Source organism: Staurois parvus, unplaced genomic scaffold, assembly GCF_062004578.1.
Source record: "Staurois parvus isolate SC_StPar_1 unplaced genomic scaffold, SC_StPar_1.0 ptg001345l, whole genome shotgun sequence".
In the NCBI taxonomy this organism is placed as follows: domain Eukaryota; kingdom Metazoa; phylum Chordata; class Amphibia; order Anura; family Ranidae; genus Staurois; species Staurois parvus.
Window position 1 is genome coordinate 709,675 of NW_028319141.1, and position 13,495 is coordinate 723,169.

Here is a 13,495-nt window from a genome sequence, read left to right on the forward strand (position 1 = left end):
CTGATTATCTCCACTGCGGGGGTCGCGATGGACCCTCAGAAAGTCTCTGCAATACTGGATTGGCCTGAACCCACAGACAGGAAAGGCGTCCAACGGTTTGTTGGGTTCGCAAACTTTTACCGCAAGTTCATCAAGAACTTCTCGGGTCTGGTCTCCCCCATTACTCAGCTAACCAAGCTTGGAACTCGGTTCAGGTGGATGCCAGAGGCGCAGGAAGCTTTTGAAGCTTTGAAGAAGCTATTCACCTCGGCACCCATCCTGGGTCACCCAGATGCCGCCTTACCCTACATCTTGGAGGTAGATGCATTGGAGAATGCAGTAGGTTCCATCCTATCCCAGCGAAAGGGCACCAGGGAATTGCTCCATCCTGTGGCATTCTTCTCACGGAAACTCACCCCGGCGGAAAGGAACTACGATATCGGCGATCGTGAACTTCTGGCTATTAAGACAGCGTTAGAGGAATGGAGGTACCTGCTGGAAGGTGCCTCACACCCCATCTTGATATTTACAGATCACAAGAATCTGGAGTACCTGAGGACCGCCAAACGCTTACGCCCACGACAGGCGAGATGGGCATTGTTCTTCTCAAGATTTAATTTCCACATTACGTACAGGCCTGGATCAAAGGATACGAAGCCAGATGCGTTGTCACGCATGTACGAGGACGCCAAGGAGATCCCAGTGCCCGACACTATCCTGTCCTCAGGAAACTTCTTGGCGCTCCAGACGGACCTTCGGTCCAAGATAATGGAGGCATCCACGGCCATACCCATCCCAGCCGGGGTGCCCCTCCAGAACAAGGGGGGACTCCTATGGAAGGGGGATCGGATTATGGTGCCAGAGGAAACCCGAACCCTGGTCTTGGGACATTGCCATGACCACCCGATGGCAGGGCACTTTGGCTAGGCCAAGACCCTAGAGCTCCTCCGACGCTCCTTCTGGTGGCCTGATATGGCTAAAGATTGCAAACACTATGTAAAATCCTGCATCACCTGCCAGAGGAACAAACCTTCAAGGAACAAGGCTTGGGGTCTTCTGCGGCCTTTACCGATTCCTGAACGGCCTTGGCAGAAGATTTCGATGGATTTTATTGTTGAGCTCCCACCATCACTAGACCACACAGCAATCCTTGTGGTCGTGGACCGTTTATCTAAGATGGCCCACTTCATACCATTAAGGAAGACTCCATCGGCAGCCGAAACTGCGCGAGTATTCATTCAAGAAATTGTAAGACTGTACGGGGTCCCTAAAGACATTGTCTCAGACCGAGGGGTTCAGTTTACCTCAAGATTTTGGAGGGCTCTGTGTAAAGCCCTGGACATCCAACTGTCCCTCTCTTCTGCATTCCACCTTCAGTCCAATGGACAGACCGAAAGAACCAACCAGACTCTGGAGCAATACCTGCGCTGCTATACATCTTTTGCCCAGGATGACTGGATACCACTTCTACCCTTGGTGGAATTCGCGTACAACAACGCGTGCCATTCGGCAACGGGGCAGTCCCCGTTCTTTTCCAATTATGGGTTTCACCCTATCTTCCTCCCGGACTTGGTCCCTGAATGCCCAGTTCCAGCAACGCAGGATACATTGACATTCTTCTCCTCGAACAACAAGAAGCTACAGGAAGCCATCATTCGGGCCCAAGAAGACTACAAGAAGGCATTTAACAAGAAACGAAGGGGAGATCTGGTGTTGCGACCCGGAGAGAAGGTTTGGTTGTCTACATCCAACTTAAAGATGCTTTGCCCCTCAAAGAAATTGGGACCTAAATTTATAGGACCCTTTTGCGTTAAGCGGATGGTCAACGAGGTGGCTTACGAACTTGTCCTCCCTGACACACTCAAGATCCACCCAGTCTTCCATGTGTCCCTGCTGAAGCCAGTGATCCCAGATGCCTTCCCTGACCGAGAATCTAGACCTCCGGAGGCCATAACGGTCGAAGGAGAAGAAGAATTTGAGGTAGAAACAATCCTGAAGTGCCGAAGGAGGGGGGGCCAGACCCAATTCCTAATCAAATGGAAGGGCTACGGCCCTGAGGACAATTCTTGGGAACCAGCCCATAATGTCCATGCACCCAGACTTGTCCAGAGGTTTTTTCGCGATCACCCGTGGTGGAGAGATCGGGTGGGCATCCGGAGGTTGCCCGTAGGGGAGGGCAATGTCAGGGATCTCCTCGATCCCTGCCGCGATGGTCCCGGTGCAGGCGCAGTGCGCCGCCCTGTTCAGGGACTCGGGCACTAGGTCCGGGCCGGCCGCGGCGTTCGAGTTTGCGCATGCGCAGTAGAAGCCGCGGCCACCCGCTGGGCACCAATGGCAGTGCAGGGCGGGATATTTAAATGGCCCTGAGCTGTCATTCAGTTCCTTCTGGTCTTCCCTGTATCCTGTATCTGCGAACCTGTGAATTGTAAGTTGCTGACCCGGATTGTGCTCTGACCTTGTTGTATTCTCCTGCCCTGACCCTTGCTTTGCCTGACCTCTCTCTTGAATGCCCCCTATTGGATCTGACCTGCTGTTACTGACCTGGCGTGTGACCCGACTATTCTCTGCCCGCTGCCTTGTACCATACCGTCCTCCCTGTTACCAACCCCGCTTGTCTGACTTTGCACCTGCTCAGCCATCCATCCATCCCTCCCAGTGGGGTCTTCTGACCTCATATCAGGATCTTCCCCGTGGGAGCCCTCGGCATATACCACTACTACTGATGGGTTTACACAGTAGCCACGACCTGGTCTCGGGGAGCTCCAAGTCCATCCCCACCATCAGGGGCCCTGGTGAACAAGCACCCTGGAACTTAGACTCCGTGCTCTGGGAACGCCTATTTAGTGGAGTGCTAGTGGTACCGCCGGGTGGTCCATTACAAAAAGAGAATCAATATTATGTGTATATATAGCAGTGGGGGAGGGGGGAGAGAAGAAGTCAGGAGTATGTAATGTACAACATAGAGTATATAGTGCAGGGGTCAGGAGTATGTAATGTACAACATAGAGTATATAGTGCAGGGGTCAGGAGTATGTAATGTACAACATAGAGTATATAGTGCAGGGGTCAGGAGTATGTAATGTACAACATAGAGTATATAGTGCAGGGGTCAGGAGTATGTAATGTACAACATAAAGTATATAGTGCAGGGGTCAGGAGTATGTAATGTACAACATGGAGTATATAGTGCAGGGGTCAGGAGTATGTAATGTACAACACACAGTATATAGTGCAGGGGTCAAGAGTATGTAATGTACAACATAGAGTATATAGTGCAGGGGTCAGGAGTATGTAATGTACAACAGAGTATATAGTGCAGGGGTCAGGAATATGTAATGTACAACATAGAGAATATAGCGCAGGGGTCAGGAGTATGTAATGAACAACAGAATATAATGTGCAGGAGGTCAGGAGTATGTAATGTACAACAGAAAAAAAAGTGCAGGGGGTCAGGAGTATGTAATGTACAACAGAGTATATAGTGCAGGGGTCAGGAGTATGTAATGTACAACATAGAGTATATAGTGCAGGGATCAGGAGTATGTAATGAACAACAGAATATAAGGTGCAGGAGGTCAGGAGTATGTAATGTACAACATAGTATATAGTGCAGGGTTCAGGAGTATGTAATGAACAGCAGAAAATAAAGTGCAGGGGGTCAGGAGTATGTAATGTACAACAGAGTATATAGTGCAGGGGTCAGGAGTATGTAATGTACAACATAGAGTATATAGTGCAAGGGTCAGGAGTATGTAATGTACAACATGGAGTATATAGTGCAGGGGTCAGGAGTATGTAATGTACAACATAGAGTATATAGTGCAGGGGTCAGGTGTATGTAATGTACAACATAGAGTATATAGTGCAGGGGTCAGGAGTATGTAATATACAACAGAGTATATAGTGCAGGGGTCAGGAGTATGTAATGTACAACATAGAGTATATAGTGCAGAGGTCAGGAGTATGTAATGTACAACATAGAGTATATAGTGCAGGGGTCAGGAGTATGTAATGAACAACAGAATATAAAGTGCAGGGGTCAGGAGTATGTAATGTACAATATACAGTATATAGTGCAAAGGATAGGAGTATGTAATGTACAACAGAGAGTACATAGTGCAGGGGTCAGGAGTATGTAATGTACAACCCAGAGTATATAGTGCAGAGGTCAGGAATATGTATTGTACAACAGAGTATATAGTTCAGGGGTCAGGAGTATGTAATGTACAACATAGAGCATATAGTGCGGGGGTCAGGAGTATGTAATGTACAACATAGAGTATATAGTGCAGAGGTCAGGAGTATGTAATGTACAACAGAGTATATAGTGCAGGGGTCAGGAGTATGTAATGTACAACAGAGTATATAGTGCAGGGGTCAGGAGTATGTAATGTACAACAGAGTATATAGTGCAGGGGTCAGGAGTATGTAATGTACAACATAGAGTATATAGTGCAGGGGTCAGGAGTATGTAATGAACAAGAGAATATAATGTGCAAGAGATCAGGAGTATGTAATGTACAACATAGAGTATATAGTGCAGGGGTCAGGGGGATGTAATGTACAACAAAGTATATAGTGCAGGGGTCAGGAGTATGTAATGAACAACAGAATATAAAGTGCAGGAGGTCAGGAGTATGTAATGTACAACAGAGTATATAGTGCAGGGGTCCGGAGTATAGAATGTACAACATAGAGTATATAGTGCAGTGGTCAGGAGTATGTAATGTACAACATAGAGTATATAGTGCAGGGGTCAGGAGTATGTAATGTACAACAGAGTATAAAGTGCAGGGATCAGGAATACGTAATGTTCAACAGAGTATATAGTGCAGGAGTATGTAATGTACAATATAGAGTATATAGTGCAGGGGTCTGAAGGATATAATGTACAACAGAGTATAAAGTGCAGGGGTCAGGAGTATGTAATGAACAACAGAATATATAGTGCAGGATGTCAGGAGTATGTAATGTACAACATAGATTATATAGTGCAGGGGTCAGGGGTATGTAATGTACAACATAGAATATATAGTGCAGGGGCCAGGAGTATGCAATGTACAACATTAAGTATATAGTGCAGGGGTCAGGAGTATGTAATGTACAACATTAAGTATATAGTGCAGGGGTCAGGAGTATGTAATGTACAACATAGAGTATATAGTGCAGGGGTCAGGAGTATGTAATGTACAACATAAAGTATAAAGTGCAGGGGTCAGGAGTATGTAATGCACACCAAAGTATATAGTGCAGGGTCAGGAGTATGTCATATACAACAAAGATTATATAGTGCAGGGGTCAATAGTATGTCATGTACAACAGAGTATATAGTGCAGGGGTCAATAGTATGTCATGTACAACAGAGTATATAGTGCAGGGGTCAGGAGTATGTAATGTACAACAGAGTATATAGTGCAGTGGTCCGAAGTATGGAATGTACAACATAGAGTATATAGTGCAGGGGTCAGGAGTATGTAATGTACAACATACAGTATATAGTGCAGGGCTCAGGAGGATGTAATGTATAACATAGAGTATATAGTGCAGGGGTCAGGAGTATGTAATGTACAACATAGAGTATATAGTGCAGGGGTCAGGAGTATGTAATGTACAACATAGAGTATATAGTGCAGGGGTCAGGAGTATGTAATGTACAACATAGAGTATATAGTGCAGGGTTCAGGAGTATGTAATGTACAACATAGAGTATATAGTGCAGGGGTCAGGAGTATGTAATGTACAACATAGAGTATATAGTGCAGGGGTCAGGAGTATATAATGTACAACATGGAGTATATAGTGCAGGGGTCAGGAGTATGTAATGTACAACATAGAGTATATAGTGCAGGGGTCAGGAGTATGTAATGTACAACATAGAGTATATAGTGCAGGGATCAGGAGTATGTAATGTACAAGTTATATAGTATAAGGGTCAGGACTCACAGTATTAGTATTCTGTAATCAGTGGAATCTTAAATGTTTATTGAAGACAACATGTAGAGGTGAGTTGGGATTAAACCATCATGAAACAGGTTAGATTGGAAGTGAGCAAATCCTTGGACAGAGGGGTGGCGGTGGACGTGGTATACTTGGACAAAGGGGTGGCGGTGGATGTGGTATACTTGGACAGAGGGGTAGTGGTGGACGTGGTATACTTGGACAGAGGGGTAGTGGTGGACGTGGTATACTTGGAATGAGGGTAGCCTGGGGACGTGGTATACTTGGAAAGATGGGTGGTATTGGACGTGGTATACTTGGACAGAGGGTGGCTGTGAACGTGGTATACTTGGACAGAGGGGTGGCTGTGAACGTGGTATACTTGGACAGATGGGTGGTGGTGGACATGGTACACTTGGACAGAGGGGTGGTGGTGGATGTGGTACACTTGGACAGAGGGGAGGCGGTGGATGTGGTACACTTGGACAGAGGGGTGGTGGTGGATGTGGTATACTTGGACAGAGGGGTGCTGGTGGATGTGGTATACTTGGAATGAGGGTAGCCTGGGGACGTGGTATACTTGGAAAGATGGGTGGTATTGGACGTGGTATACTTGGACAGAGGGTGGCTGTGAACGTGGTATACTTGGACAGAGGGGTGGCTGTGAACGTGGTATACTTGGACAGATGGGTGGTGGTGGACATGGTACACTTGGACAGAGGGGTGGTGGTGGATGTGGTACACTTGGACAGAGGGGAGGCGGTGGATGTGGTACACTTGGACAGAGGGGTGGTGGTGGATGTGGTATACTTGGACAGAGGGGTGGCGGTGGACGTGGTATACTTGGACAGAGGGGTGGCTCTGGTTGTGGTATATTTGGACAAAACGGTGGCAGTGGAAATGGTATACTTGGACAGAGGGGTGGCGGCGGACGTGGTATACTTGGACAGAGGGGTGGCTGTGAATGTGGTATACTTGGACAGAGGGTTGGCTGTGAATGTGGTATACTTGGACAGAGGGGTGGTGGTGGACGTGGTACACTTGGACAGAGGGGTGGTGGTGGACGTGGTACACTTGGACAGAGGGGTGGCGATGGACGTGGTATACTTGGGACAGAGGGGTGGCGGTGGACGTGGTATACTTGGACAGAGGGGTGGCGGTGGACGTGGTATACTTGGACAGAGGGGTGGCGGTGGATGTGGTATACTTGGACACAGTTCCCCACACACGGCTAATGTGTAAGGTAAAGTCTATAGGCTGGAAAAATCTGAATGTAAATGGATAGAAAACTGGCTAAAAGATCGTATTCAGAGAGTAGCGGTTCATTTTTCATACTCTGAATGGTCTGGGGGTGTCAGTGGGGTACCCCAAGGGTCAGTATTATTAGTGGGGTACCCCAAGGGTCAGTGTTAGTGGGGTTCCCCAGTGTTCAGTGCTATTAGTGGGGTACCCCAGGGTTCAGTGTTATTAGTGGGGTACCCCAGGATTCAGTGTTATTAGTGGGATATCCCAGGGTTCACTGTTATTAGTGGGGTACACCAGGGATCAGTGTTATTAGTGGGGTACCCCAGGGATCAGTGTTATTAGTGGGGTACCCCAGGGATCAGTGTAATTAGTGGGGTACCCCAAGGTTCAGTGTTATTAGTGGGGTACCCCAAGGTTCAGTGTTATTAGTGGGGTACCCCAAAGTTCAGTGTTATTAGTGGGGTACCCCAAGGGTCAGTGTGAATAGTGGGGTACCCCAGGGATGAGTGTTATTAGTGGGGTACCCCAAGGTTCAGTGTTATTAGTGGGGTATCCCAGGGATTAGTGTTATTAGTGGGGTACCCCAAAGTTCAGTGTTATTAGTGGGGTACCCCAAGGGTCAGTGTGATTAGTGGGGTACCCCAATGTTCAGTGTGATTAGTGGGGTACCCCAAGGTTCAGTGTTATTAGTGGGGTACCCCAGGGTTCAGTGTTATTAGTGGGGTACCCCAGGGTTCAGTGTTATTAGTGGGGGTACCCCAAGGTTCAGTGTTGGGACCCTTACTTATTAATATATATATAAACAATATGGGGTGTGAGATTATAAATCCCATTCCAGTCTTTGCAGATGACACCAAGCTGTGCCGGGGAATAACGTCCTTACAGGATGTCTCCAACTTACAAGCCGACCTCAATGCTCTGTGTAATTGGGGGACTATGGGGCCAATGAGGGCTAATGGTGATAAATGTAAGGTTCTGCACTTGGGGGGGCCAAGAATATGCATCATACATACTAGGGGGGTAATACTGGGGGGGACAATGGTGGAAAGTGATCTGAGGGGATCAATTTCGGAGAAGGATCTAGGAGACAATGGTGGAGAAGGATCTAGAGAGGTAGGGGTCAGTGGTGAAGGATGTGGGGGGGTCACTGGTGGAGAAGGATCTGGGGGTTCTAGTAGATCCCAAGCTTAATAATGGCAGCAATGCAAAGCTGCGGGTTCTAAAGCGACCAAAAATCTCTCTTGTATTAGGAGAGGTATAGACTCCAGAGAGAGAGATATCACCCCCCCTCCCCCGGTACAAATCATTAGTAAGACCTCATCTGGAATATGCAGTTCAGTTTTGGGCTCCAATTCAAAAAAGAACATTGGGGAACTGGAGGAAGTACAGAGAAGGGCAACCAAACTGATACGAGGCATGGAGGAGATCAGCTATGAGGAGAGATTAGAGGAACTGAATGTATTCTCTACTGAGAAGAGGAGATTAAGGGGGGGATATGATCTCCATGTATAATACATAAGGGGGGATATGATCTCCATGTATAATACATAAGGGGGGATATGATCACCATGTATGATACATAAGGGGGATATGATCTCCATGTATAATACATAAGGGGGGATATGATCACCATGTATGATACATAAGGGGGGATATGATCTCCATGTATAATACATAAGGGGGGATATGATCTCCATGTATAATACATAAGGGGGGATATGATCTCCATGTATAATACATAAGGGGGGATATGATCTCCATGTATAATACATAAGGGGGGATATGATCACCATGTATAATACATAAGGGGGATATGATCTCCATGTATAATACATAAGGGGGGATATGATCACCATGTATAATACATAAGGGGGGATATGATCTCCATGTATAATACATAAGGGGGGATATGATCTCCATGTATGATACATAAGGGGGGATATGATCTCCATGTATGATACATAAGGGGGGATATGATCTCCATGTATAATACATAAGGGGGGATATGATCACCGTGTATGATACATAAGGGGGAATATGATCTCCGTGTATAATACGTAAGGGGGGGATATGATCACCATGTATAATACATAAGGGGGGATATGATCTCCATGTATAATACATAAGGGGGATATGATCACCATGTATAATACATAAGGGGGGATATGATCTCCATGTATAATACATAAGGGGGGATATGATCACCATGTATAATACATAAGGGGGGATATGATCTCCATGTATAATACATAAGGGGGGATATGATCTCCATGTATAATACATAAGGGGGATATGATCTCCATGTATAATACATAAGGGGGGATATGATCTCCATGTATAATACATAAGGGGGGATATGATCTCCATGTATAATACATAAGGGGGATATGATCTCCATGTATAATACATAAGGGGGGATATGATCTCCATGTATAATACATAAGGGGGGATATGATCTCCATGTATAATACATAAGGGGGGATATGATCTCCATGTATAATACATAAGGGGGATATGATCTCCATGTATAATACATAAGGGGGGATATGATCTCCATGTATAATACATAAGGGGGGATATGATCTCCATGTATAATACATGAGGGAGATATGATCTCCATGTATAATACATGAGGGGATATGATCTCCATGTACAATACATAAGGGGGATATGATCTCCATGTATAATACATAAGGGGGGAAAAGATCTCCATGTATAATACATAAGGGGGGGGGGATATGATCTCCATGTATAATACATAAGGGGGGATATGATCTCCATGTATAATACATAAGGGGGGATATGATCTCCATGTATAATACATAAGGGGGGATATGATCTCCATGTATAATACATAAGGGGGGATATGATCTCCATGTATAATACATAAGGGGGATATGATCTCCATGTATAATACATAAGGAGGGATATGATCTCCATGTATAATACATAAGGGGGGATATGATCTCCATGTATAATACATAAGAGGGGATATGATCTCCATGTATAATACATAAGGGGGGATATGATCTCCATGAATAATACATAAGGGGGGATATGATCTCCATGTATAATACATAAGGGGGGTATGATCTCCATGTATAATACATAAGCGGGATATGATCTCCATGTATAATACATAAGGGGGATATGATCTCCATGTATAATACATAAGGGGGGGATATGATCTCCATGTATAATACATAAGGGGGGATATGATCTCCATGTATAATACATAAGGGGGGATATGATCTCCATGTATAATACATAAGGGGGGATATGATCTCCATGTATAATACATAAGGGGGATATGATCTCCATGTATAATACATAAGGGGGGATATGATCTCAATGTATAATACATAAGGGGGATATGATCTCCATGTATAATACATAAGGGGGGATATGATCTCCATGTATAATACATAAGGGGGGATATGATCTCCATGTATAATACATAAGGGGGGGATATGATCACCATGTATAATACATAAGGGGGGATATGATCACCATGTATAATACATAAGGGGGATATGATCTCCATGTATAATACATAAGGGGGGATATGATCTCAATGTATAATACATAAGGGGGATATGATCTCCATGTATAATACATAAGGGGGGATATGATCACCATGTATAATACATAAGGGGGATATGATCTCCATGTATAACACATAAGGGGGGATATGATCTCCATGTATAATACATAAGGGGGGTAGGATCTCCATGTATAATACATAAGGGGGGGGGGAATATGATCTCCATGTATAATACATAAGGGGGGGGGGATATGATTTCCATGTATAATACATAAGGGGGGATATGATCACCATGTGTAATACATAAGGGGGGATATGATCTCCATGTATGATACATAAGGGGGGATATGATCTCCATGTATAATACATAAGGGGGGATATGATCTCCATGTATAATACATAAGGGGGGATATGATCTCCATGTATAATACATAAGGGGGATATGATCTCCATGTATAATACATAAGGGGGGATATGATCTCCATGTATAATACACAAGGGGGGGATATGATCTCCATGTATAATACATAAGGGGGATAGGATCTCCATGTATAATACATAAGGGGGGGGGATATGATCTCCATGTATAATACATAAGGGGGGATATGATCACTATGTATGATACATAAGGGGGGATATGATCTCCATGTATAATACATAAGGGGGATATGATCTCCATGTATAATACATAAGGGGAGATTTGATCTCCATGTATAATACATAAGGGGGGGATATGATCTCCATGTATAATACATAAGGGGGGATATGATCTCCATGTATAATACATAAGGGGGGATATGATCACCATGTATGATACATAAGGGGGGATATGATCTCCATGTATGATACATAAGGGGGATATGATCTCCATGTATAATACATAAGGAGGATATGATCTCCATGTATAATACATAAGGGGGGGATATGATCTCCATGTATAATACATAAGGGGGGATATGATCTCCATGTATAATACATAAGGGGGGATATGATCACCATGTATGATACATAAGGGGGGATATGATCTCCATGTATAATACATAAGGGGGGGGGGATATGATTTCCATGTATAATACATAAGGGGGGATATGATCACCATGTGTAATACATAAGGGGGGATATGATCTCCATGTATGATACATAAGGGGGATATGATCTCCATGTATAATACATAAGGGGGGATATGATCTCCATGTATAATACATAAGGGGGATATGATCTCCATGTATAATACATAAGGGGGATATGATCTCCATGTATAATACATAAGGGGGGATATGATCTCCATGTATAATACACAAGGGGGGGATATGATCTCCATGTATAATACATAAGGGGGATAGGATCTCCATGTATAATACATAAGGGGGGGGGATATGATCTCCATGTATAATACATAAGGGGGGATATGATCACTATGTATGATACATAAGGGGGGATATGATCTCCATGTATAATACATAAGGGGGATATGATCTCCATGTATAATACATAAGGGGAGATTTGATCTCCATGTATAATACATAAGGGGGGGATATGATCTCCATGTATAATACATAAGGGGGGATATGATCTCCATGTATAATACATAAGGGGGGATATGATCACCATGTATGATACATAAGGGGGGATATGATCTCCATGTATAATACATAAGGGGGATATGATCTCCATGTATAATACATAAGGGGAGATTTGATCTGCATGTATAATACATAAGGGGGGGATATGATCTCCATGTATAATACATAAGGGGGGATATGATCTCCATGTATAATACATAAGGGGGGATATGATCACCATGTATGATACATAAGGGGGGATATGATCTCCATGTATAATACATAAGGGGGATATGATCTCCATGTATAATACATAAGGAGGATATGATCTCCATGTATAATACATAAGGAGGATATGATCTCCATGTATAATACATAAGGGGGGGATATGATCTCCATGTATAATACATAAGAGGGATATGATCTCCATGTATAATACATAAGGGGGGATATGATCTCCATGTATAATACATAAGGGGGGATATGATCACCATGTATGATACATAAGGGGGGATATGATCTCCATGTATAATACATAAGGGGGATATGATCTCCATGTATAATACATAGGGGGGATATGATCTCCATGTATAATACATAAGGGGGGGATGTGATCTCCATGTATAATACATAAGGGGGGATATGATCTCCATGTATAATACATAAGGGGGGATATGATCTCCATGTATAATACATAAGGGGGGATATGATCTCCATGTATAATACATAAGAGGGATACGATCTCCATGTATAATACATAAAGGGGGATATGATCACCATGTATAATACATAAGGGGGATATGATCTCCATGTATAATACATAAGGGGGGATATGATCTCCATGTATAATACACAAGGGGGGGATATGATCTCCATGTATAATACATAAGGGGGATAGGATCTCCATGTATAATACATAAGGGGGGGGGGGAATATGATCTCCATGTATAATACATAAGGGGGGATATGATCACTATGTATGATACATAAGGGGGGATATGATCTCCATGTATAATACATAAGGGGGATATGATCTCCATGTATAATACATAAGGGGAGATTTGATCTCCATGTATAATACATAAGGGGGGGATATGATCTCCATGTATAATACATAAGGGGGGATATGATCTCCATGTATAATACATAAGGGGGGATATGATCACCATGTATGATATATAAGGGGGGATATGATCTCCATGTATAATACATAAGGGGGATATGATCT

At 44.0% G+C, this 13,495-nt stretch overlaps 1 protein-coding gene across 1 annotated transcript in view; it reads right to left on the reverse strand.

The window, feature by feature from the left end:
* The window catches only part of LOC149436770 (uncharacterized), a 166,420-nt gene that overhangs the window by 145,560 nt on the left and 7,365 nt on the right, over positions 1-13,495 (reverse strand). The window contains 1 exon segment of the mRNA XM_089661487.1: positions 396-439. Coding sequence (XP_089517613.1) covers positions 396-439 — 44 coding nt within the window.